The sequence below is a fragment of the Mustela lutreola genome, chromosome 9 (genome assembly GCF_030435805.1).
Source record: "Mustela lutreola isolate mMusLut2 chromosome 9, mMusLut2.pri, whole genome shotgun sequence".
NCBI lineage: Eukaryota > Metazoa > Chordata > Mammalia > Carnivora > Mustelidae > Mustela > Mustela lutreola.
In genome coordinates, this window is record NC_081298.1 from 30,284,137 (window position 1) to 30,309,817 (window position 25,681).

Consider the following 25,681-nt stretch of genomic DNA (forward strand, 5'->3'; position numbering starts at 1 on the left):
CCTTCAGCTCAGGTCATCATCCCAGGGTCCTGGGATCGAGCCCTGCATCGGGCTTTCTGCTCAGCGAGGAGCCTGCTTCCCCCCTGCCCCCGTCTGCCTGTCTGTCTACTTGTGATCTCTGTCTGTCAAATAAATAAATAAAATAAAATAAATTAGTACATTGGTCATGGGCTTCTGCGCCTGACATCCTAGTGAGTTAGGCTGACTTTGTCTGCTTATAGGAGACTGGTCACTCTGGAATCCTGACCAGACCCATTTTCTAGACTTGTACTATCAAGGACTGCATACCTTGGCTGGGCGCAAGTTCATAGAGCAAATAATACCTCCTTGAGCTTTCTGAGACACAGGTGGTGGTGATATTTCCTGCTACCCCCATTTCCTTTTCACAGGACTCTTTCAAAATCTTATACATTTGGTCAGTCTGGGAAGATGTCCTCAGGGCTGAGGGCTTCCAGAAAAAGCCCTTTGTGTCAGGTTGCTAGTTAGAGGCGGAACTCTTCATTTCTGCTGTTGCAGATTAGGTAACAGGATACAGGCTGAAAATGTGTTGCCTGGCATAGGGAGTAGGCACTGCGAGCTGCCCGCTCCATAGCCATTCCTTCTTTCTTCCTCCTGCCAGAATCCTGATTTTGTTCAGGATAGCAGTATGCCCAATGCAAGGCAGTGATCCTTGCTGCCCTAAAGCAAGGATTGACAAAGTTTTCCTGTAGAGGGCAAGACAGTAAAATTTGGGCTTTGTGAACCAAGAGGAAACCTTCATGTAATTTTTCCATCGTGACATTCTTTGGATTTCCTCCCCACACCCCCCGAACCTACCCCAACCATTTAAAAATGTAAAATCCATTCTTAGTTTGTGGGTTGTACAAAATCAGGTGGTGGGTTGAATGCCCGGCCTTGGAGGTTAGCCGTGTCCCTGGTAGGTCTGGCCCACAAGACCCAGCGGAGGTGTGCTGAGGGAGGGGTTCTGGGAAAGCTTTTCTTACCTTGATGAAAGCAGACCTTTCTCCTTCACCCCTCCCCCTCGTCATTTTGAATAAGAATGTGGACTATGGAAACATTGATCATGCATTAGGCAACAAAGAGTATACAGGTCAACAAACCAGAGATTAGAATGCAAAGGCCTGGAAGGGAAAATGCTAGCAACCTCCCGCCTTGTAACTTATCAAGTGAGAAAAGTAATGACCCGGGTTTAAGCAGCAGTCCATCAGCGTCCGTATTCCTTGTAGTTGCATTCTGAACCCGTCTAGCTTGCTGGAGTTGTCCATGGCTGTCTGCCCCTGCCCGATCTGGGAGCATCACTCCTAGCCGTGGACACTGGTCCCCAGGCTGGTGTGTTTTGTACCATGTGATCTGACCCACCTCCATCAGCTTGCCCAAGCTGATCGGGCTTGGCTTCCTAATTAGCCAGTCCATAGACTGACCAGTGACCCATGTGGCTTGGCTCAAGAGATAAGTGGGGCCAGTCTGGGTCACTCTCAGGAGTGGGAATGGAGACCCCTTCTTCAGTTCTGGGCAGGACAGAAAGAGCTAAACACACACGGAATAGCGGAGTCCAGTGAATGGTGAGGCCCTAGAGGGAACATCGCAGAAGTCTGGGGGGAGGTGCTTCCAGGTGCCTCCAGCATATCCCTCCCTCTGCCCCCCCCCCCCCAGCTCTGCGAGCTCAGGCTGCTGTGGCCCCAGTTCCTGGATTTCTCCTTGATTCTAAATGCCTCTTGCGATTCTTGCGATTCTTGCTTCGTTCTTCCTAACCAGAGTAATTTGAGAATGCAGCATGCCTTTTGTTTCCCTGCTCTTGCGAAGGGGTGGCTGGGGGAAGGGCAGAGAGCCAGCTCCAAATGGTGGGAGAGTCCAGGGCAGCCCCCCTGCCTGAAGGCCCCACTGCCGCTGGCACCACCTGGGTCGGCAGGGCTCCCCAGAGAGCGACTCTGAACAGAGCCTGCGGGACCGGTTTAGCCTTGAGGAGCATCTGGTTTTGTGCTTCTCTGGAGCCACAAGAAGTAGAAAAAAAAAAAAAAAAAAGGAAATTCTTTCCAAGTGGCCGGTGAACATGTAAGTCCCTGGGGCTGTAACAGGATGGAAATAGAAACAGGGTCAGGAGGGCACGGAGGAGCAGGGGCTCTGACAGGTCACGGAGGGGAGGGCAACTGAGGTCTCAAAACTTGCCGGGACCTGTCAGCGCCTGGAGCAGGAGGGACTAAGGGTTGGGCTGGGGCTCCAGGTGGAGGGTTGGGTGGGCTGGAAGGCACAAAGAGCAGGTGTTCCGTAGAAGTCCTGGGCACATCTGGCTCTCTGGCTGGGGAAGGGCACAGGCTCTAACCTTGTGAGGGCTGGTGGCACCATTGGGGGTGAGGGTCTTGCAAAGATAGTGATGTTGAGCATTGGGTGGGCAGTGGGGCAGTGTCCCAGGGAAGGGTCAGTGGGCCAACTCCATCAACCCAGGATTTAATGAACACTCACACCCAGCCCTGAGCAGCTCTGGGGACAGGGAGCCCTCTCCCCATACAGAGGTAGGAATTCTATCAGTGACCTCTAGACCTGGATGATCTTGTGTGAGCTACTAGTGAGGCCAAGGGACACTTGGGGCTTGTTTTTGAGCAGGGGCTCTGGGGAGATCTCGGGAAGATGAAGGAAGGGAGAAGGTGGCAGGCTCAGGCCTTCCAGGAGCTTACGGCCTCAGCACCAGTGTCCTTACCTTGCCCACATGGAGTCGAGAAGACGGCCTCGCAGCAGGTGAGTGGGCTTGAGTTTGGGATGCTTGGGAAGCATCCAAGGGGAGGGTGAACACACATCTGGAGTTACAGACAAACCCTAGGGAGGCATTTATGTACAAGTGGTCATTGAGATGATTTGGAGTGGATAAGATTGTGTGGACAGTTGAGGAAAGGGAGAGGAAAACCTTGGGAGACATATAAGGACAGAGAGAGAGAGAGAGAGTAGTCAGGGGCCAGAAGAGATCCCAGGGGCGTGGCTCGGGCAGGGAGAACATTGCAGCCCCAGCGTGGACTGTGGCAGAGACAGAGGGGAGGAGATGGAGGAAGTGAGATGTCCCAGGTGACTTGCAAAAGCAGCTCTGGGGGCTGCTGGGGACAGAGGTCCCTGAAAGAGTGTGGGAAGCAAGGCAAGATGGGTGGCAAGAGCCCAGCTCAAGACGAGGGCGGGCAGAATGGGCTGGGGCCTGGAGCTGGAAGCAGGAAGGAGGCTTTCTAAGGATGGTGAGGGGCAAAGGGCTTAGGCAAATGCCAGTGAAGTTGGAGGCTCATTCTGTCCCTGTCCCATCTCACGGGGCCATCCCCTTCCCACTCACAAACTCCCTCAAGGCCTCACCCCATTCCTTGAAGATCGTAAAGGAACAATTATTCCCATTTTGAGGAGCGCTGAGAGAGTCTTCCCACTCTCCCAGTCAGCCTGACATTTCATAGGACTTCCTGGAGACAACAACTTCATTTTCTGTGTGTACCTCGGAGGCAGTATCTCTAATCAGATGTGTGGACTGGGGTGCCCGAGGACTCAGGAAATAGTGTGGAGAATGTGCTTCTTCCAGATGTCCCCAAATCACTTGTAAGAGGATTCCTCCTCCAGAAGGGCTCTTGCTTTCCCTCCTTTGCTCTGGGCCACTCTACGACACTTTGGCATGTCCTGACACCAAGGTCACCAACTCAGTGCTTTATTGATGATTATAACTGGGTCCCTGGAGGGTCCCCGTGGCACAGCCTCTCTGGGGGCTCTGTAGCTCTCTCTGATCTCCTGGAGGCTTGGTGTGGAGGTATAGGAGGAGACAGCTGTGTGCAGAGGTCCCCTGTGCCCAGGAGATGGGGGCTGAGTCTTGAACATCAGATACATTTTGCAGATTAATCCTTGTGCCAACTGGATGTACTGGGCAAGCTGCTGGCCCCACCTGCCTGCACACCTACTGGGTTATCCAGGGCAAGGAGGACCCCCTAAAATCCCCCTTATGAATGTTCCCTCCCCAACCTGCTCCCTTGTCTGCACCGTTGACCTCCTGTGGGCTCAACTGCCCTGGCTTGTAGGAGCCCACGGTCGCCTGCTCAGAGACCCTCCCCTGCTACTGGAACCCCTGCCCAGTAGCCCAGTGTTCAATTCTCCGACAAGGGGGTGAGCCTCTTTGCTGACCCCTGATTTGAGGGATGGCTCCCACCTCTGTGAGAAGATAGCAAGGACTGTCCCTCAGTGTCCCCAGCTTTAGGGTGGTCAATGTGCTATAAAGTGGGCCCTTTTTGGGGTGTGCATTATATTCCCAGCACCTGCCTTAAACTGTCCTTCCTGTGCCTTGGGGGGATGCAAGTCCTGAAAGTCTAGAACCTGCTGCAGACCCACAGTAGGAAATGTCTGCTCTTGGCTATCTTTTTACCTTATAAAATGGGATGAGAGGTCTAAAATTGTGGTGACCTTCCAAACAGATGACTTCCTCGGTACAGGATGGAAACTTCTGGTTCAAAATATTGGTCCATGTTGGCCCCAGCAACTGGCTCTTCCAGTTTTAGAACCTTCCTACTTCCAGACACCCTGGGGTATCACCTAACCAGCTTTCCACTGGATCACAGTCATCAACACCACTCTGACTGTATGTATGTGGTTGATGTTATCCAGCTGAAGACTGAATTACCTGCAATCTCTTGAGAATGCAGCAAGTGTTGGACATTCACTCAAAACCAACAAGCATGGTTTAGGTAGGTGTTCTCTCACTCACCATGTATACTTGTCTACTTGGGCTTGTATATTTTTTCACGTTCCACCCATTTAACTGATGGCCACCTTCCTCACGGAGGCCCTCAGGGCATCACAGTTTCATCTGGGGAGACAGACAAAGCAAAAACTTATGCTTACGATTACTATTTGGTTCCCAAGACGAATCATGTAAATTTTAAAAGCCAACAAAACCCCTGAGTCCTTTGGTCATGCTGAAAGTCCTAGAGGATAGCAGCCATCAGTTAAAGAGATAGTTAAGTTGAAATTAGAAAGGTGAATGCAGACCCAATCTATCCTCTTGTGGGGCTTTAGAATTTGAAGGAGTTCAGGAAAAAAAAAAAAAAAAAAAGGGTGGTTCTTTATGGGTTTACAAGCTAAAGAGGGACTGTTTGCACAGTTTGGACAAAATAGAAGTACTCTTACCAATAAATATGTCTCAAAATGACAAATAAAACTCTCCCCATTTGATGGCTCCAGATCCCGGCAAGAAGTGATGGGCACAGGCACTATGTACAGAGTGTAAACAGTAAGGCCCTTGGGAGATAATGAGGGGCAGGGCCAGGTGATGGGGTATGAGTGGAGGAGCCTCTGTAGGGGGAGTGGGTCCATGGGTAAATACAACAGGCTTGTAGGACAGTCATCCAATCTGCCACGAAATTGATGGTGGCAGCAGGTCCACTGGATTCCTCCAGGCAGTAAGGAGAAATTGTGTCCATTGAGAAACCCTGGTCCCACTGACTTTTTCCCTAGGGGAGGACTGGAAACAACCAGGCAGGGCCTTTGCGCCCCATCTCCCCCAAGAGGAGGGGTGGGCTTGCCTTGCCACACTTGAGGTTGTCTGTCCAGGGTTCAGGGCATGGATGGGGCAGTGTTTCTCAAACGACTGGGAGCAAAGGCCCCCCCTCCCGGAACCCGCAGCCCCTTCCTCCAAAAGGAGGAGCTCCAGGCACCCGTGTCCAGGAGGGGGCCACAACTTTTCACGTTTCCCCGCCTCAGTTCCTCGGGGAGGCCCCAGAGCAGCCACCCTAATCAGTGTCCCGTCCCTGATCCGGCCGGGGGCCTCTTGAACAAAGCCAGCCTCCCTCACCGCCCCTTACCCCCGTTCCCCCACCCGCAGCCCCTTTTCTCCTCCCCCAGCACACTCCTCGGTCTCGCTCAGGGTCCTTAAATATCAGTCTCCCGGAGGTTACTGTAGTCCGCCAGTTCGTAGGCCTGGCAGGTGGCGCCCTCGGCCACGTCGTGGGGGACTCCCAGGGACACCGCCTCCACCTCCGCTCGCAGGGTGCTGGCGGCCTCTGAGCGCGCGCTCCCGGCGCGGATCTTGTGCGACAGGCTGGAGACCTTGGCACGCAGCTGGGTGGTCGGTCTCCGGAATGGCCCGAGCAGCCGCCACTCGAGGAAGGCGCAGGACGGCTTTCGACGACCGGCGACGGGAGCCTGCGCCTCTGGCGTGTCGGGGGAGCCGGGGGCCGAGGGCGCGGTGAGGGCCAGCGGGGCCCCAGGGGGCGCGGCGTCGGGGCCGGGAGCAAAGTCAGGGCGCGGGCCCGCGGTCGAACCCCGCCAGTGGTGGCCGTAGACGCGCCAGAGGGGACGGCGGCGCCGGCGACGCCGGCACTGGCAGCGCAGCAGGCGGAGGAAGGCGCGCTTGAACTCGCGGCTGGAGCAAGGGTAGATGAGCGGGTTCACGCAGCTGTTGAAATAGCCAAGCCAGAAGATGACCTTGAAGACGCCCTCCGACGGCTTCAGCTGCGGGAACAGGGAGCCTGGGGAAGGGGAGGACAGAGAGTCACGCCTGTTAGACGGAGGCTTGGGGAGAGGGAAGCCTAGGTAGCCCCTGGGCACAAAGGCGTCGTGAACTCGGGTCTCTCAAGGTCTCTCTTCCCAAGGGGTCCCTGATATAATTCGAGGGGTCCATGAACTTGGATGAGGAAAAATCATTTTCCATTTTACTCACTTCTACCCGATACTGTTCATTTCCCTCAAGACGTGTGTCGGCAACAAACATGTGCAGGAGGAGACCGAGCCATATGCAATCAAGGTTCTTGGAGCTCAAAACGGGTGCAAGATTGGCAGTTTCCTAGGATTCGACCTGCTATCAGCAGTTCCTGCCAGATATTTTCCTGTCACATTCAGTTGTTGCAGACGCTTTGAAACGCTGTCCACGCTGCTCACTATTTGGAAACGACAGACATCCGAATGCACCCCTAGATCCTTTTACTGCCCTAACCTAGAAGCAAATGACTTACTAACTCACAGATTTCATTCACAAATATTTTGATGTGTTCGACCAAATCAGTTTTCTTTGCAATTTCTTGTATTTTAGTTTATGCATTTGAAAGCATAACCCTGAGAAGGGCCCCCTGCCAAGCTTTGCCACATGCGCAGGGCTGTCTGTGGCACTAAAAGGGTAAGCGCCTTTGAATTAAATGTTGACCAAGGCGTGCTCCACGTCAGGCACTGTGCTGGGCTCACATCAAGCATGGCTGCATTCCCTGAGCACCCATGTGCATAAACTACCAAGGAAATGAAGACAGGGTGATGGTAGTGCTCAGCATGGAGGCCGGGGAGCTTCCAGGGTTCTCAGAGGATGGACAGGAGTGTGGTGAGATGAGGAGGGACAGAGGGAGACAGCAGAGGAGGGGACAGGTGGGCAAGAGGAGTACAAGTTGGGGGCCTGGGAATGTCCTGTGGGATACACCAAGAACAACATCATTTGGGATAGATGGTAAAGGGCCTGAAGTACTGGGAATTTCCACATGTATTTGTGGGTAGTTCGGAGCCATGGATGTTTTCAAGCAGGTGGGAGACAAGAGCCTAGAATTAAGCCTCAGTAAACACAACGCCCATGGCTGTTGGAATGGAGGTCAGTGGGGCCATCCCAGGGGAAGTGGTCAGGGAGGGCTTCTGGGGGTAGCTTTGAGGGAGCTGAGTGCCAGGCAGGTAGGGGTGTGTGCACTAGGACCTGAGCTCTGTCAGAAAGATCCTCCCCCCTGCCCACTTCTCCCCTGTCATCCCCATCACTGACCTGAGGGGGTCATGTCTTCAAAAGACACCCGACAATACGCCAGGGCATGCATGACGCAGAAAGCCAAAACCACTCTCGTTCTCACATCCTCAGCAGCCGCAGGGGAGTGGACGGTGACAGGGACATCCCACCAGGGACAAAAGTTGTAGGTGCCCGTGAGACTGAGTGGGCCAGGGCCAGGGGGCCTTGACAAATCTTGGGCCATGCTCTCTCCTCCCTTGGCCCCCAGAGAAATGAAAGCAGGTCCCCTATTGAGGGGCCAGAGGCACCATTATCCCCTCTCTGACCTGGGAGCACTTGCCCATCACCCACCTCCTACCAAATAGAGAATTCTTGGTGCCAAGACCCACGGTGGCGGTGGCAGTGGCAGAAGAAGGAGAGTTGCCCAGCGTCACGAGGCACAGGCCATTGAGACTGCAGTCACGCAGCCCTGAGCAAGTCTCACGCTTTCTGCAAAATCCAGTAACAGTTCGCTGGAAGGGATGTCGTGAAGATTCACGCATTTCAGGGCGCAGAACTTCGCAGGCTCTTAATAAACACTAGTGTTGCTTTACTTCCCCTCTCCCTCTTGGGTGGCTTTTGAGGGAGGACAGCTCCGCCCCAGGAAGAGACCAGTTCCCGGATCTGGAGAGTAGCCAGAAACAGAAGCCAAGACCTGGTGGGTTTGGGGGAGGCGGGGGCATCTGTCAGCATATGCTGAGGAGGCAACTTCCCCCTAGGAGCGGAGTTAGACAGTTGTCCCTGGCCCTGGGGGCCACCAGGATTGACTTCAGCCCCCAGGAAGGTGGCCCTCTGAATAGCATCCCTCGGTGGCCGCAAAGTAAGACACAGTGCTCAAAATAACTCTGACTCAGGCCATGGTTCTTTTATATTTAGCCCAGGATGACAAATCAGTGGACTATGCGTTCAGCTGCAAGCCCGGAGCCGGCCGAACAGTGCTGTTATCGGCGTGGTTTTTGCTCAGATTTGTGGGCGACACAGCATATTGTGAGGATGCCCTCAGCCATAATAAACACTGTTCTATTTTATGTTCAAGCAGAAGCTTGCTGCAGACCTGGGATCCACACTCAGCCTTCCTGTCCCCAGATTTTCTTCCTTGTCCTGCTGAGCTTCTTGCCTTACTTTGGGCTTTGGAAGCAGACCCCGAGACAAGGATTCAAGGGCAAGTTGCTCGTTGTGAGCAACTGGGGTGCAATGCCACTGGGAGCTCTGGGACACCAGGAAGTCCAGGAACCTCAGAGTGGTCCCAGCAGCGGGGTGAGGGAGGCAGGGTGTCTACACCCTCATTCATCAGGCACGGGTTGTGCTGCTCCCTGAGGTGTTCATTTCCCACGCTTCCTGCCTGCTGTGTACGTGGATGATGAGAGTTTGGGTGGGTGGAGCCGGGCAAAGATGCGGGCAGGTTTTTGGATGGAAATTGGTTGATGTGGCCTGAAGGTCCAGGGGATGGCATGGAGGGGACACTGACAGCATCTGGTGTTCCATGTGCTTAGCTTGAACCTCTGGCCAAGACCTCTGGGTTCCAGGGGGCTGCGAACCCATCCCTGCTCTTGGCACGCATAGATGAAATGGGGAGCTGCCCCGAGACCCCTGAGGATGGGCCCTTGGCTCATGGGCATTGTCCCTGCAATGTCACCCAGCCGTGGGGTCATCAGTGGACAAGCCCCTTTTTGGCCACTCCCAGCTTTCTGCTCTCCCAACCCCTCTGACTTGTGGTTACTTAGGTCAACCTTGCCTATATGCCTTCTCCTCTCTCTCCAGCGGCCTGGCACCCACCTGTGCCAGCCCCTGAGCCCAGTTACAGGAAAGCCCCAATGAGCAGTTGGGGGCTCTGAGACAAGGCCACTGTCTCTCAGTGCCTGGCAGTCCCCTTTCCTGCCCTGACCTGGCTCCCTCTCCCACAGCCTTCCCTGCCAGCAGAAAGCCCAGTCCCGCTAACTCAACTTGGCAACTGTCATTGGAAACAGAGGCCTGTGTGGGGCAGCCTCCCTTAGCCTCCCACCGCTCCTCTGGCTCCCGGCTTCATACCCTCGCTCCCCTTTCTCTTATGGCTCCTACTTCCCTCAGCAGTCTTTCGTCTTCCTGTGCATCAGCTGAATGGCTGCGCTGACTTCTCGCCGTCTTCTGACCACAGTGGCCTCCCCAGGCTTGCCTGGGTGCTTTTGCTCCTGCTCTTCCCGGATTGTACTGCCTCCTTCCACCTGTTAGTGCCAGCTCCAGCGACACCTCCACCTGGAAGCCCTCCGCACACCACCCTTCCCAACCCCACAGTTAGGGGTACTTTCCCTATAGCACATCTTCTCACGTCTAAGTGCCAAGAACATAGCAGGCGACTATCAGTTTCCTGTCTACTTTATCTTTAAAAGAAAAAAATGTTTATTTATTTAAGTAATCTGTATACCCAATGTAGGGCTTGAACTCATGACCCTGAGATCCAGATAAGCCAGTCAGGCACCGCATGCCTATCTCATCTCTAAATGGTAAGCTCTCCACATGTACTTGGCCCATCACTGGCGCTTCATACATTCCAACCCCTCTCTCTGTTACACCCGGCATCCCATCCATCACCAACTCCTATTGGTCCTGGACCCTCCCCCCTTTATGCCACCCCCTAATTATAGGATTATAAAAACAACCCTTTTATTATTTTTATTTTTATTTTTAAAGATTTACTCCTCTATCTTGGAGAGAGAAAGAGAGGGGAGGGGGACAGAGGGAGAGAGTCTCCAAGCAGCCGAGCTTGGAGCTGATGTGGGGCGATTCCACCACCCATGAGACCATGACCTGAGCCCAACCAAGAGTCAGATGCCCAACGAACTAAGCCACCCAGATGCCCCTGGTGGTGGTGGTGGTGGGGAGCTTTTAAAAGATAAACCTGAGCATTTCCTTTCTGCACTTAAAACCTGTTTTCCACTGCGACTGCAGCCTCTCGTCCTCTCTTTCTTATCTGCACTTGGACTTTCTGCCAGCCCTTGGATTTCTCCTATCATCCCTGCTTAGCTGAGTCTCCTAGTCACTCACCACTCCCCCCATGTTCCCTTCTCAACCCTCCCATGTCCACATCCTTCTGGATTTGGGCTGTACGTATTCACTCAGACTTGAACTCTGGAGTGATTTACCCACTCCCTGAGTATGTTAGGGTTCCCGAACTCAGCTCTGTCTGGGGCTTCCAGGGACCTGGCTCCTCACCCTCAGCCTGCTTTCCCCAAGTCCAGCACCATCTCCTTGAGCCTTTACTCCACCCTTTTGCCTCTTCCGGAGCCGCCGATCACTTCCCATTTCACAGAGGAAAGAGCAGCCAAGAAGTTGCGCACTTGCTCAAGCCTTCCTCACCTCGCCTCCTTGGTAAGAAGGAGGTTTCTCCTGCCCAGGGTCAGCATGCCTCCTTGTGTGGTGGTACCCTCCGTCCATCGGTCCCCTTCAAGCGTGCCCCTGTCCCAGCTGCACCCTCTCTGCTGGGTCTCGGGCTACAACCTCATCCCCTCTCTCTTTTCTGCCCACACCTGCCTACTTCCATTCCCCACCTGCTTTTCACTGCTCTGCTGTAGAGCCCTGCTCCTCCTGTCCTGCGAACACAGCTCTCATCCACCCCCTCCCTCACCGACTCCTCTCGTCTCACCCGGTGCCATCTCATCTCCCAGGGTGCTACACTCTTGGATTTTCTACTCCGTAGCCATGACCTCTGCTGCTGCTTCTGCACATCCCCACTGCTAAATGTAAGAGTGCCCTTCTCCGAAGTCCGGAATCTCTTCCCTTCACATTCTCCTGGTGATTTCATCCCAGCTCATGGGTTTAAATACCAACTTCAGATGAGAATGCCCATAAGTTCTATCTCCAGCTCAGACGGTTCTCCCCAGACTCAGGTCTAACTGCCTCCCAGACCTCTCCACTTGGGTATCTATGGCCATGTCACACTTACCCTGACCTCATGAAGCTTACATTTCACTAGGCCAGGCTGGCAAGACACAGGATAAACAAGGAAAATGCAAACATATCAGATAATTAAATATGCTAAGGAGAAGTAAAGCAGGGAAAGAAGCTAGGAGGTGTGTATTTGTGTGTCTGTGTGGGGTGGGATAGATTTTGGATAAGGTGGCCAGGAAAGCAGGACATCCTGCTGAGGATATCACATTTGAGGAAAGGGCTGAATTGAGCATGTGGACACATGGGGGGGGGGAGCTTTTCAGGCAGTGAGAATAGCCCGTGCAAAGGCCCTGCAGTGGCCCTGGCATGTTTGCAGAACAATGATGAGGGTAGTGGTTACAGAAAGGAGTCACCGAGGGCAGAGAGGAAGGACGCAAGGTCAGAACTCAAAAGCTACCCTCCTCCCCGTGCGTATACCCTGCTTTTTATCCTCAACCCAGCAGCTAGAGCGATTCTTTAAAAATATAAATGGATGGGGCGCCTGGGTGGCTCAGTGGGTTAAAGCCTCTGCCTTTGGCTCAGGTCATGATCCCAGGGTCCTGGGATCGAGCCCCACGTCGGGCTCTCTGCTCAGCAGGGAGCCTGCTTCTTCTCTCTCTGCCTGCCTCTCTGCCCTCTTGTGATCTCTCTCTGTAAAATAAATATATAAAATCTTAAAAAAAATGGATCAAGTCACTTCTTAGGTTCCAAAACCCTCTAAGAGCTACCCTTCCCCCTCCCAGTAAAAGCCTACAACCTACACAGCTCGACATGTGGCCCCCCAACCCCTCTGCCATCCTCCCTTCCTAACCCCCTGACTCTATTCCAGCCATACTGCCCTCCATTTTACTTCTTGGATATGCCAGGCACACTCCCACCACAGGGCCTTTGCACTTGCTTTTCCTCATCATCTTCTTTGCCCAGATATCCACAAGGCTCGTGTGCTCAGCTTTGCAGTGAGGTCTCCCTGGCTTCTCACGTAAAATCGAATTGCCCTCCCCCACCCCATCACTTCCCATCCCCCTCAACTGGGGCTATTGCTCTCCGTGGCACCTACTCGCCTCCTCCCATACTGTTTGAGTTTTCATTTTGTCCAGCATCTCTGTCTGCGGCCAAGTCCCCAGGGCAGCACTTGTGCCTGTTTTGCTTGGCACTACACTCCCATGGCCCTGAAGCCCTCCTGAGCACACTGAACACACAGTAGGTGCTGGGCACTTGCCGAGTTTGCTCAGTGAGTCCCTCTTCTCTACTCTCCGTGTCCAACTGGCCATCATGCCAGGTGCCTTCGATTTTGTCTCTAGCAGGGTCCTTCCCTTCACCTCATTCCTGAGGCTTTTGCTTAGCCTGGCGTCTCATTTTGTTTGCATGGCTGCGATGGCCCCCAAGGGTCCTGGGGCCTCTCCACTCCGCACACAGCTGCTGGAGGCTTTTTCTAAAATTGGTTTCTCTCCTTAAACCTCTGAAAACTGCAAGTGGCTTCCAGCGGGTCTGAGGACTAACCCCAAGCTTTCTTGTGTTGCAGTTGCAGTCAAGTTTTTTTTTTTTTTTTAAAGATTTTATTTATTCATTTGACAGAGAGAGAGACCACAAGTAGGCAGAGAGACAGGCAGAGGGAGAGGAGGAAGCAGGCTCCTTGCTGAGCAGAGAGCCCAATGCGGGGCTTGGTCCCAGGACCCTGAGATCACCACCCGAGCCAAAGGCAGAGGCTTAGCCACTGAGACACCCAGGTGCCCCTGCAGTCAAGGCTTTTTAGAACCCAGTGCTGTCTGTGCTCCCCTCCAGATTTGGACAAAAGCTGAGAGATGAAGCTGAGAGCAGGTCCTCCCACAGGGGGCTGGGCTCCTTCTGCCTTTCTGCTTGGCCCCAACTGTTTCGTCCTTCCCAGCCCTCGAGTCTTGGGGCTGGCATCCTCCCCATCAAGCCTGGGTTACCTGCTCTTTTATGCAAGTCCGCATTCTAATAAAATTTGTTATTGCTCCATCTACCCTCCTAGATGATCATTTTTTTTTAAATTTATTTATTTGACAGAGAGAGATCACTAGTAGGCAGAGAGGCAGGCAGAGAGAGAGAGGAGGAAGCAGGCTCTCCGCTGAGCGGAGAACCCGATGTGGGGCTCGATCCCAGGACCCTGGGATCATGACCTGAGCCAAAGGCAGAGGCTTTAACCCACTGAGCCACCCAGGCGCCCTGATGATTGGTTTCTTGAAGGCAGCAATGAAACTGATGGCTGTTTTCATCCCAGCCTCTAACACAGGTGCCTGACCCTCAGCGGGGGCTGAGGGATCCCCTCTAGGCACCTGTGAGGAGTAGTAAGAACACAGGTGGGAGATAAGCACAGACCCAACTCCTGCTTGCTTCTCTCTTCTCGGCCTTGCTCTCATGCGAGTGTCCCATCAGTCTTGCTCCCATCTGCTTTCCCCCATTTCCTATATTGGGGCGCCTCAGTCAGGAGTCTAACCTAATGTTGAGGGGAACTGGGTAGCCACTAGCCACAAAAGGCAGGGCCTCTCTCTTATGTCAACAGGTAGGCTCATTCTGTGGCATGGTGGCCGGGCCAACCAGGCCCACACATTGTTGGGGAAACTGAGGCAGCCCGTGAGATTTGTGTTTGCAGCCTTGATGATCCCCAAGCCAGCCTCCACGCCTAAGGACCAGAGATGTCCAGGTCTAGGAGATGGAGATGCTACTGAGATGCTGGTTAGGCTAGAGGCGGCCGAGCTGGCCGAGCCTCGCTGGGGAATGACAGTTGTGAAGCCATGGGGCGGGCTGTGTGATTAACAGCTTTCTTCTGGCACCACCAGAAGGGAACTTGTTCTTGGCAGAATGTCAGAATTCACAGCCAGGCTTGCTCATAACTTGCAGCCGACCATGAAATATCAGGCTGCACCCCAGCCTGCCCCTTTCCCACCCATTCCATCACTGGGGACTTTTCTATTCACAGGCAGCCTTTCTCTCTGGCCGGAGAGATAGAGTGCAGTTAGAAATACCACATTCTCCTGGATAGTCAGGGTCTTCTCACCAGTAGGGCTGGGAGAGAAGGAATTCCCCACCCCATGCAGCCTGTCTCTCTCCCCTTCTCTCAACTGCTTGCTCAGTGGCTCTGACTCTGAAGCTCAGTAGTTCCTCTGCCAAGAGAGCCTGGGACATCTGCTGCGGGCAAACCTCTTTGCTATACTGTAAAGGGTCGAATAAACCTCTCTAATCAAGCACACTTGAGCTGAGACCTAAAGACCCTGAGGGGGGACTGAGCCACACATCAACGTGAGGAAAGAGAATGCCAGAGAGTGGAAGGGCATGTGCAAAGGCCCTGAAGCAACAGGGAACCTGAGATGTTGGAGGACAACCAAGATGTTGGGATCACTGGAACAGAGAAGGGGAAGGTGAGAGTGGTAGGAGATAAGGTCATTTTGAAGTGGGCACAATCATGGAAGGCTGTCAGGAAGAGGTGACCGCCTGAGGGGCCTAGTCTCTGATGGATTGTGTGAACATGAAGGGGTGATGTGAGGGCACCATGGGGCCAGCTGTGTCAAGCCAATTCTCTTGAATTCCTTGCAGTGCCAGTTTTCCATGGTAAGAGGTAATCGACGGATACTCTGGCTCAAGATGGACTGGGAATAGATCAGAAATCCTGTGCCCCCGTGTTTGCCTTAGGACTCATGAACTCTGTGGGGCTGGCAGAGAACTATTTGTCTGGCCCTGGATGCCCTTCTGCTGTTGGGGGGATGTGGGCGGAGGGGCGGCTCCTAGGTACATCCCGTTAGTGGTGTACTTTTTTTTTTTTTTTTATAAAAAAAATAAAATGTACTAGCTCTGTCTGCTAATTCAGGGGCCAACTCAGTCTCACTGAGCAGCTGAGAGCTCAGACGGTGATCTCTAAATGATCATTTACCACTAAAAGGGACCGAGGCTCTTTGAAGAAATGGCTGCTTCTAGGTTCTGGGGGAAGAGAAGTACGAGCTGAACCTGAGACGTCTTATCAGGTACCGGGGTCACTGACCACTAGTAACAGCACAAAAGGGAAGAATTCTTGGTCCAAACACTGAAACTTACTCTGATTGAGCCGGTTCACAGGAAGTACACGGACCAGAGGGACACACTGAATGGCCCCACGGGGACACAGACTCCAGACTGTGGGCACCTGTTCGGGACACATGATCTGGTTTCTTCACTAAGTAAATTGCAAGGAAAAGGTGGGAGGAGGGGAATCTTACCAATTAAAGAGACCAAGTGGGCAAATCAACCACATGCAACACAGGCACCTTTCTCAGATCCTGAGTCAAACAAATGATACATTTATGACGCGACTGGCAACATCTGAACACTACGAAGACCATATTTGCCCTTAAACAACTATTTCTATGTGTTATAATGGGTTGTGGTTATTTTTTCAAAAAAAACTTCTTGAGTTCTAGAAATGTATATTGAAGAATTTATAGATGAACTGATAAGGCTTCTGGATGTTCTTCAAAATAACCCTCAAAACCAAAATAAGACAAAACAGAATAATTCTCAGTGCTGGGATGGTGGGTGGAGGTTGGGATGCACCAAGGCTGGGCTTGGGTTGACATTGTGGAAGCTGGGTCCTTGGAATCAGAGAGAGCAATGGCAGGGGCTGGGAGGAGGGGGGACTAGGGAGCTGCTGATCCATCAGCATAAATGAAGTTTCAGGGGCGCCTGGGTGGCTCAGTGGGTTAAAGCCTTCGGCTCGGGTCATGATTTCAGGGTCCTGGGATCGAGCCCCGCACCGGGCTTCTCTGCTCAGCGGGGAGCCTGCTTCTCCCTCTCTCTCTCTGCCTGCCTCTGTGCCTACTTGTGATCTCTGTCAAATAAATAAATAAAATCTTAAAAAAAATAAATGAAGTTTCACTTAAGATGACTACATTCCAGAGTTCTACTATGCAACACTGTGTCTACAGCTAACACAGTGCATTGTACACGTCACAACTTGTTAAGAGGGTAGATCTCAGGTTAAGTGTTCTTATCCGAATAAAAGAAAACCAAAAAGAAAGAGTGTATTGTGCTTTACCACTCAGACCCTTGGCATGGGAGATGTGAAGAGGCTATGAGATCCACCACTTCTGCCTTCTACACATGTTTACTGAGCACCTACTATGTGCCAGGTGTCACAAAGGCACAGTTAGGAGATGTGATGCCAGCCCTTTTTTCAGGCTTTTGGGCCAGGAGATATTTAATGGCATTGCTGAGGACCTGCCACCAAGCATCCCTTACCAATCCCCCTGTGACTGTAGACCCCCACGTGACCTCAGGGAACATCTGCAGAGGAGTCCTTTGGCATTTGGCCAACGCTCAGATGCACATGAGGAATCAACCCCCTCTAGCCGGCTGCCCACGCGTGTTTGCCAGTCTGGACACTGACTCCTCGGCGTGGCTAAAGCCTGTCTCCTGCCTCCTCCCGCCTTCTCTCTTTCTAATTCAGGCATCAGATTATGACAGTCAAGTTATAAAGTTTTAAGAGTATAGCTTGATGACTTACATATGCACATGCTAAGGTAGTCCCTGCCCAGACCAAGATCTAGAACATTCTCAACCCTTCGGAAGGTTTCTTTGCTCCCTCTTCCAGCCAATACATATACCCACCAACCTGACTTTAATCATCAACTAGTTTTGCTGGTTTCTGAACTTCGTATACACAGAATCGTGTAGATTGTGTGCTTTTAATTTCAGATCTGGCTCAGCTGGTCCAGCATAGTGTCCCTGAAATCCATCCACATTGTGTTATTTTTCCTAGCTGTATAGTAGTTCAGCAAATTTAACAACACAGCACAATTTATTTACTCCACCTGTTGATGGCATCCTGTCTCATCTCGGGACTCCTCTTGCCATGGACTCTCCACTTCATGCCTCCAAGGCGACAGGCCCCTCTACTTTTCTATGTCTGTATATGTATAGTTTCCTCTGTCCTGCCGCTTTGTGATATGTGTAAGAATACCAGCAATTACAATGTCCTGTCATCAAAGCATGTACAGAATATTTGGGGAGCAGGAAGGAGCCCCTAACTAAATCCAGGGGTGGGCAGGATGGCGATATCACAGGGCCGAGCCTGACTGGCCGGGAAGGAAGCCCAGGGATGGCTCACAGATGGCTAGATGTGGGGTCTGGGACAGCAGCTGGGCTGTCCCAGGACTTCTGACATCAGCCTCCAGACAGCTTGCCCACCTTGAGGCGTGTTTGGGAGGGCGCCATGGGCTGTGAGCCTCTGAGGCTACTTTGCACGAGCGAGCACATTCAGAGGCCAATCAGGCTCAGTGACCTGCCCAATGGAAGGGAGCTTGGAGGCAGGCGGCGGGGGGTGGGGGGCTGTCATGTCCGTGTGTATGTGTATGTTCCAGGGGACAGGTCCACCTCTGGGGATGGCTAAGGGGGGACCTGAGCCTGATGCAGTGAACCCACAAGAGAAGATGCGTCTGGAGATGCCTGGGAGAGGAAGAGAGCTCTTGTGCAGATGGGCACTTGCTGGGGCAAGGTTTCTCCCCAGTTTCTCTGTTCCCCTCTTGCTCGCAGGGATTTCTGCCCCCAAAGGCTGGCCCAGACCTCTGGGGGTGAGAAGCCTCTCGCACGAAGTGCCCTAGGGCAGAGGCTTTCATCAGGGGCCCTTCCCACCCGCTGCACCCCTACCAAACCCCCTTTCCCCAGGGAAGTCTGCAGAACTGCTGCCCCTTTCCATATGTGCATTCTGTAAGTTTGGGTTCCTCTAGGTGTCAGAAGGGACTTTTACACGACATCCTGTAATTTTCTAAGGCACCCAGTTCCACGTCAGCTTGCTGAGGTGAGAGCAGGGACTGCCTGCCTGTCTTGAGAAGGGCTGCCCAGAGCCCCTCCTCCAAAGGCCCCAAGGATTGGTGACCCTATATTCTGTCATTCAGCCTGGAACACCTTTGAGGGTGAAAGGGGAGCATTGCTAGTAATCATACCACTCGGCAGGCATAACAGGGCTGTCCTGGGCACTCCAGGGGGCGTGGGCACGCGGATGGAGTGAATGGCTCAGGCAGGTGGGGACCCCCTCATGAGGGCAAGTGACGCCTCTTGCATCCACACACAGCTCCCGGGGTGCCCCGGAAGGAGCCAATACCTTCCTTCCTGGCCTTGTTGACTGGCATCTAAAGGTCAGGCAGGTGACAGACTGCGGCTGTGGCTCGTGCTTCTTCTTGGTTTTGAGTGTGGACAAGCAGGGAGGGGCACCCTGGGTCTGTTGGACAACCCCTGGGTTGTGGACCTACTAGGTGCCTTCATTTCCATGGGCTATAGCCCTGGCTGGCACACACTGCTCTTTCTCAAGCCCTCCACCTCCGGTGCTCATCACACCTGGCCCGGGAACAAGGGTCCAGGAGGAGGGAGATGCCACTCTTTCTGGTGGCCCCCTTCTTGACCTCTTTCTGGTTCCTTCAAAGTGGGTGCTCCCCAAAGCTCTACCCCTAGCCCCGCTCTTCTTTTTGCCCCTCCATCCTCTTTCTGTCCCCATGCTCCTGCTTCGGTAACCACCCCCTTCTTGGTCCCCTTTATCCAAGGTTTCAACCTCCTCCACCCTGGCCATATCTTGGCACTCCCCTACCAGCATATGCCAGACCCTTGGATTCCACATTCCTCCCCAGAGTTGATGCTCTGAATTGTCCCTGCTCCTTCAAAGGAACTTCCCTTCTCCAGACCTGGGCCCAATGCTGGGGGGGTGGTGGTGTCTCAGAACCTCCTGGCTGGTTCTCCTTTCTGCACAGCCCTCAAGCCACTGCCACCCCCACTGCAAGCACCGCCCTCCCAGCCACACCATGGCAGAGGCAAGATCGGAATATTCTGTCTCCCTGCTTGGCCTCTGTCCTGGTTGCTCACTGTTGCCAGATTCCACTCAATTTGGCGCCACCCGCGGCCCTGGGCTCTGCTCTGGGGCTCGGGAGTCTGGGCACAAACCAGACTGGTAGGAAGGAAGAGACAAGGATACGCCGGGGGGGTGGGTGGTGGCTGACGCCAAGTGTGAGGAGCAGCAGAGATGGAGGGATTGAAAAAGAGCCAAAAGCCATGGAAAGTTAAGGATGACTTCCTGGAAGAGGAGCATGCTCTGAACCTCAAAACACCCCCCCCAACAACAAAAAAACCCAAAACAAAAAACCCCAAAACAAAAAACAAAAACAGTAGGAGCCCTTTGCAGTGTTGACCAGAACAGTGAAAACTATGAAAAATCAAATGCTCAGCAGAAGACTGTGTAACACCCCATGGAATATTCTCGAATGGAATACTGTACTGCTGCTACAGTGAACCAGCCCAGGTAAATCTCAGCGAGGTAATGTTGCATGAGAAAGGCAAACTGAAGAACGGTGTGCACGGCATACTGCCAATTCTACACATCCTAAAGGCAGACAAGACAATACTATACATTACTATGGATACAGATATTTGCGGTAAGAGTATAAAGAGATGAATGGGGTGACAGACTCCAGATTTACCTCTGGGGAGGGAGGGAGCAGAGGAGGAAGGGACCGCAGGAGGGAACTTACTTTTGTCTGTGTTCTATGTCTTTGTAAAGAGAAACAGAGAAAGGGATCTGAGGCAAATATAGGAACACGTGAACAGCTGTTCTGTATGGGTGATTACGGGTACAGGGACCCTCGGCCTAGCATTTTCTCGTTATCTGTGCATCATTCTGTAACTGGAAATTTTAAAAGAAGTTAAAAGAACATTATGGGAGGTGGCCTTCTGTACACAGCTCCATCATTCCCTATGGGGGTGCAGTGTGAAGTGGGGGGAGGGGTGAATGAGGGGGGGCATGGATAAGGAAGGGGTTGGTTGATGGGAGGAAAGGAACCTGAGTGGGGAGCTTTGTGGGGAGGGTACTAAATCTGGGGCAGGTTTCTAAAGGAGTGGGGACACACTGACTTTCTCCTGCCTGCCTACTTGGCCCCCAAGTGTGTTGCTTAGTGTCCATGCCTCCCTACACCCTCACAGCAGCCTCTGGCTGGCTGATTTTCAAGTCAGCGATGTACTCAGAGTGACTACTACAAAAGCATTAGCTCGCAGGGAGCCCGTGACAAGCAATGGTTAGATTTACACACAGCAGCTTCCTGAATTCTCATGGTGGGTCCCCACGTGGGCCCTGCTACCATCACCATGACCTTGATTTTCTAGACGAGGACGCAGAGGCACAGAGACGTTCGGGAACTTCCAGAGCCAGTCGGAGCAAAGCTGGAATTTGAACCCAGCCTGTCTGGTGCCAGAGCCTGTGGTCCTTGTTGTGCCACATTGTTCCTCATATGCCAGGCGCTGTGCCGGCACTGTGGATTTGAAAATTACCCCAGGCCCTGCCCTTGAAGAGCTCTGGGGCCAGTGCAGGGCCGGGACACCAAACAAGCAGCACGCAGGAGACAGTAAAGAAAGAGAAACTTGGGCCCCAAGGGAGAGAGACCAGAGAAGGACACAAGAGGGCTGAGGCATCAGGGAAGACCTCTCTGAAGAGGGGACATTTAAACGGAGACCTAAAGTTAGCCAGGAGGGGTTGTGGAGGGCAGGTGGGATGGAGGGAAGAGCAAGTGCAGGAGCAGGAGCTCGATGTAGGTAAGGAACCGGAAGAGGGTCCGAGAAGCCAAGGCATACAACAAGCAAGGGGCAGGGAAGCAAAGCCATGAGGCCATCACCCGGGGCCCTCCTTCCAGGAGGGGAAGCACATGTTCGGGTTTGCCCCCACTGTCCCGGTTTGTGCCTGGGATCCCAGCATAAATATTCATAACGTCTCGTTTTGGTTTGGACAATAATAAATTTGAAGGTCACCCTCTCACAGGCCATGGTGGAGAGTCTGGATTTTGTTCCCAGGGCAGCTGGAAAGCATGGAGGGGTTTTAGCAGAGAGTAACACTCTAATTTATAATATAAGTTCACTATGGCCGCTGTGTGGAGAGGGCCTGCAGGGGAGCAGAGGGAAGCTGTTGTCCCCTTCCTGACTCCGCTGCACAGTGTGGAAGGAGCGAGGCCTGGGCAAGACAGGGGAGGCCCAGCTTGAGCCGGCCGGGGTTGCAGCCATGGGCAAAATGACTCAGGGCAAATACGTCCCCAGAGACGATGCTCCCCTCCTCCTCCCTAAGCTGACCCGGCCCTGAGGTTTCCAGGAGGGACCTTCAGGGGGTGGGAAAAAGCCCCTGAGAACAGCCGCCCACCTCCCAGGACTGCAGGGAAGCTGCTGAGAGAAACAGGAAAGTTCTCAAGAGAGCTAAAGGACTCAGTCAATGTCAGAAGCAATGATGAACGATATTAACTTTGCATTTGATAATTTGTCCCTATCCCCTTCCTTCTGATCCCACACAGCCCCCTCCCTACTTACAAGAAGAGATTTCAGAAGTGAGAGCCCAGAGCATTCACAGACACCAGAAAGGGAGGGTCTCCTGGCCAGGAACTGAATGAGTTCCTGGAGAAAGCAGGTGGCTTCGCGTCCCTGCTGAGGTACGGGCTTGGGACACCAGCATGCACTCTGACCCCACCACTGGGTGCTGGCATTTGTGTCTGTGAATGTGTGTGGCATGTGTGTGTGTGTGTGTGTGTGTGTGTGTGTGTGTGTGTTGGGTGGGGTATTTAGAGGAACATGTACACTGCTGACCACATCCTATGGAGCAGACATCCACACAGATGCCACAGATCTCTTATATTTAGGGGTTTGGGAGTGTGAAAACAAACCCTGGGCTTGTCATGGCCATTGAGAGGGGAAGGACAGAAGTTCAAAGCTTGCAAAACGAACCCTGCAAGCACGAGGGGCCTCTCTTTTGTCGACCACAAAGCGCACCTGCCCAAGACACCAGAGAGGTTGCTAAGTCAACCTTGTGGGCCCAGGTGGAGAGTCACCTTCCGCCTGGGAAGGCCATCCCAGTCCGGGTGCCGGGAAGGCACAGCTGCAGGCTCACGGAGCAAAGGAAGGGACCGGTGGGAGACGGGTCACTCACCAAGCGGTAGGACGAAGAAGAAGGGGAACCAGCAGAGCACGAAGACGCCCACGACGATGGCCAGCGTCTTGGCCGCCTTCTTCTCGCGGGAGAACTTGAGCAGGCGCACGGATAGGGAGCTGCGGAAGGTGTGGCCCTTGGTGCTGCGCGGGCCGTGCGTCCCGTCGGCAGCGCCCGTGCTGGCTCCGCGACAGTGGATGCGCAGCACCACCTCAGAGGCCTTGCCGCGCTCTCGCTTGACGCCCGCCTCGAGGCTGCGCGTGGTGCTTCGCGCTACCACGTACACGCGGCAGTACATGACCACGATGACGGCCATGGGCAGGTAGAAGGAGCACACGGAGGAGAAGACGGCGTAGCCTGCCTCCTCCGTGATGCCGCAGAAGCGCTCGTCAGGGGGCACGGGCTCTTTCCAGCCCAGCAGGGGCCCCACGGACACCACGAGGGCCACGGCCCAGAGCAGGGCCAGGATGGCGGCCGCCTTGCGCTCGGTCATGATCGCGGGGTATTTGAGCGAGTGGCGCACGCCCACGTAGCGGTCCACTGAGATGGTGCAGAGGCTGAGGATGGAGGCGGTGCAGCACAGCACGTCCACGGCGGCCCACACGTCGCAGAAGGCCCGGCCGAAGGCCCAGAAGCCCAGGACCTCCATGGTGGCTGAAAAGGGCAGCACCGTGGCGCTCAGCAGCAGGTCGGCCACGGCCAGGTTCACGATAAAATAGTTGGTGACTGTCTGCAAGTGGCGGTTGCAAGCCACCGAGAGGATGACCAGCAGGTTGCCCGCCACAGCCATGAGGATGAAGGCGGCCAGGAAGACGCCCACACCCACGCCCTGTGCACTCACCACCAGCCCCCCGACGGCCGCTGTGCCGTTCACCTCGCCGCCCGCGCCCGCGCCCCCAGGCTCCCCGGCGGAGCTCTGGTTGTCCTCGCCGCCGCCCGCGCCCACCACGCCGCCGCCGCCGCCCGCCGCGGCTCCCGACACGCCGCCCACCGCTGGGCCCTCCGAGGCTGCCGCGCTGCCCGCGCCGCCCCCGCCGCCGCCCGCGCTGGAGCCCCCCGCGCTGCTGTCAGGGCGGGGTCCCTCGAAACTGACGCTCAGGAGGTCGCGGAAAGTCATCTCAGCGCGCGGCCGTCGGGGGCCGGGCCCGGGCGCAGTACAGGCGGCTGGCCAGGAGAGGGGCCCCGGGCATAGCCGCGGGGCTCCTGCTGCAGCCTGGCGCGCGGGTCCCGTCGGGGTCCTGCCCGAGTTCCTGTAGCGCCGAGCGCCGCTGTCCGCGAGCGGAGCGGGGCTGGCCGGGGCAGCGGCCGGAGCTCCCGAGGCTGGCGGCGGAGTCGGACCGGAGAGCCGGGGCCGGAGACGCGCGCTGCTCTCTGAGCGTGCCCAGGCGAGCGGGCAGAGCGGCAGCTCAGGGGCCGGGCAGTGCAGGCAAAGCCACTGCGGCGCTCTCGACCGGGCGCGGGGGGCGGGACGGAGGAGGGGCAGCGCGGGGAAGGAGGAGGGGGCGGCCGGCGCGGAGGGAGGGGGCGCCCCACGCGCTGGGAGAAAGGGCAGCGCGAGTCCGGCGAGCAGCAATTCCGGGGTCCGGAGGGGTCGCGGCGCTGGCGCCCGCTCCCACCCCGCGGCAGCCACCCCTGCCCTGCCGCGGGTACCCACGACCGCCCTCTCTTCTCGCCGTCAGCAACTCGCCCCTTCCCGCGCCCCTCGCGGGCCTCTTCCCTTTCCCCTCCGCCGCATCCCCTTTCCTCCCGCCCTTTTCCCCAGCCTCTCGGTCACTCGCTGGTGCCCTTGGGCGCGCGGAGCGGAGACGGCGCGATTCTCGGGTCCCGGGGCTCCCGGGCTCCCGGCTCCGGCCGCCAGAGAGCAGCAAGCACCCGGGATCTGCGGACTGCGGACCCGAGCGCGCAGTACGGCGGCGGTCGCCTCTTGGGACTGCCTGGAGGGATCTGTTGCACCTCCTTACTCCTCTCTGGCCACAGGCCGGGCGAGGGTCTCAAACACCTCTGTCCAGTGCGGTGGAGTGGGGAGAGCCCGGGGAGGGATCAGGTGCCACTGCTGGTCTGTGATGGGAAAAGGAACAAGAATCCATTTGGTTATGGCTCTCAGACCCTGCCCACCACCCACTGGTTTATGTCTACCATCTTCGGCATTGTTACTTGACTACGTATCAGATATCGGAATAAAACTTCCTTGTTACACAAATAAGTAGCCTTCTGGGGAAGGAGGAAGTGCTGGAGGGTGGGAAAGGGCGCTTGGCCTGATGGTTACAGAGTGGGGGGTTGGCAAAATGTCTGGCTCCACATCTGGGCTATGTACCCTAGGAGCTCTTTGACTTTTTCATGTCTCAGTTCTTCATTTGTAAAAGGAGGGTAAGAATAGATAAGAGTAGTGTCTACTTAATGATGTGAACATTAAATTAGTACATTGTTAAGACCCGAGAGCAGTGACTGGGTTTGTTGGCTGCGTGGGACTTGGCAGGCCAGGATTTGGACAGGGAGGACAGAGAGCAGGGGGTGTGTGGAGCTGGTTTGAATGGGGGACACAGGTGGAGGGTTGGCTTTGAGGAGCCTCTTGCTAACTAGCGGGACTGGGTAGGAAGAGACAGAAAGAGATCATTCATTTGACTGCTGTAAAATTACTCACCAGGGCGCCATGCTGGGCATGTTGGGTAGCAGGAGGAAGGGAATTGCAGGGAAGATAATAGAACCATGTAGGTGCTAGATGAGGAAGGCTTGAGTTGTGCCAGGGAGGTGAGGGTTCATTTGGAGAGCTGTCTGGGAAGAGGTGGAGAACTCAGAGCCTTGGCACCCACTGGCCATGGATGACCGAGGCAGGAGGTTGGAGAGACCTAGGTGGGAATGTTCTTTGGAGAAAAAGCAGAAAATGGTGCAAATGTTGAGAGATGGGTAACACCTTATACTGGCCTCCCCAGCCCGGAAGCTAAAGCTCTTAGAGTCCAAGCTTAGAAACAGCTCTTCCAAGGCCCTCAGTTTCCCCATTCCATTTTCCATCTTTTACTTGGGTCTTTTGAGAATTGACTACAGGAAAGTAGGCATGAACAGCAGGGGAGCCCTGGTGACCCTGCTGATCTTTAGGTTCTTTGCGATCCAGTGGC

General features: G+C 54.6%; 1 protein-coding gene across 1 annotated transcript; it reads right to left on the reverse strand.

Moving 5' to 3' along the window:
• Window positions 1-5,801: 5,801 nt before the first annotated feature.
• Window positions 5,802-23,690, reverse strand: ADRA1D (adrenoceptor alpha 1D). Its single transcript, XM_059133856.1, has 2 exons — window positions 22,569-23,690; window positions 5,802-6,473 (listed from the first exon to the last, which is right to left on the reverse strand). Exons 1-2 carry the CDS (start codon window positions 23,683-23,685, stop codon window positions 5,875-5,877), a joined length of 1,716 nt encoding a protein of 571 aa, XP_058989839.1. The 5' UTR covers window positions 23,686-23,690; the 3' UTR covers window positions 5,802-5,874.
• Between the last annotated feature and the right edge of the window lie 1,991 nt (window positions 23,691-25,681).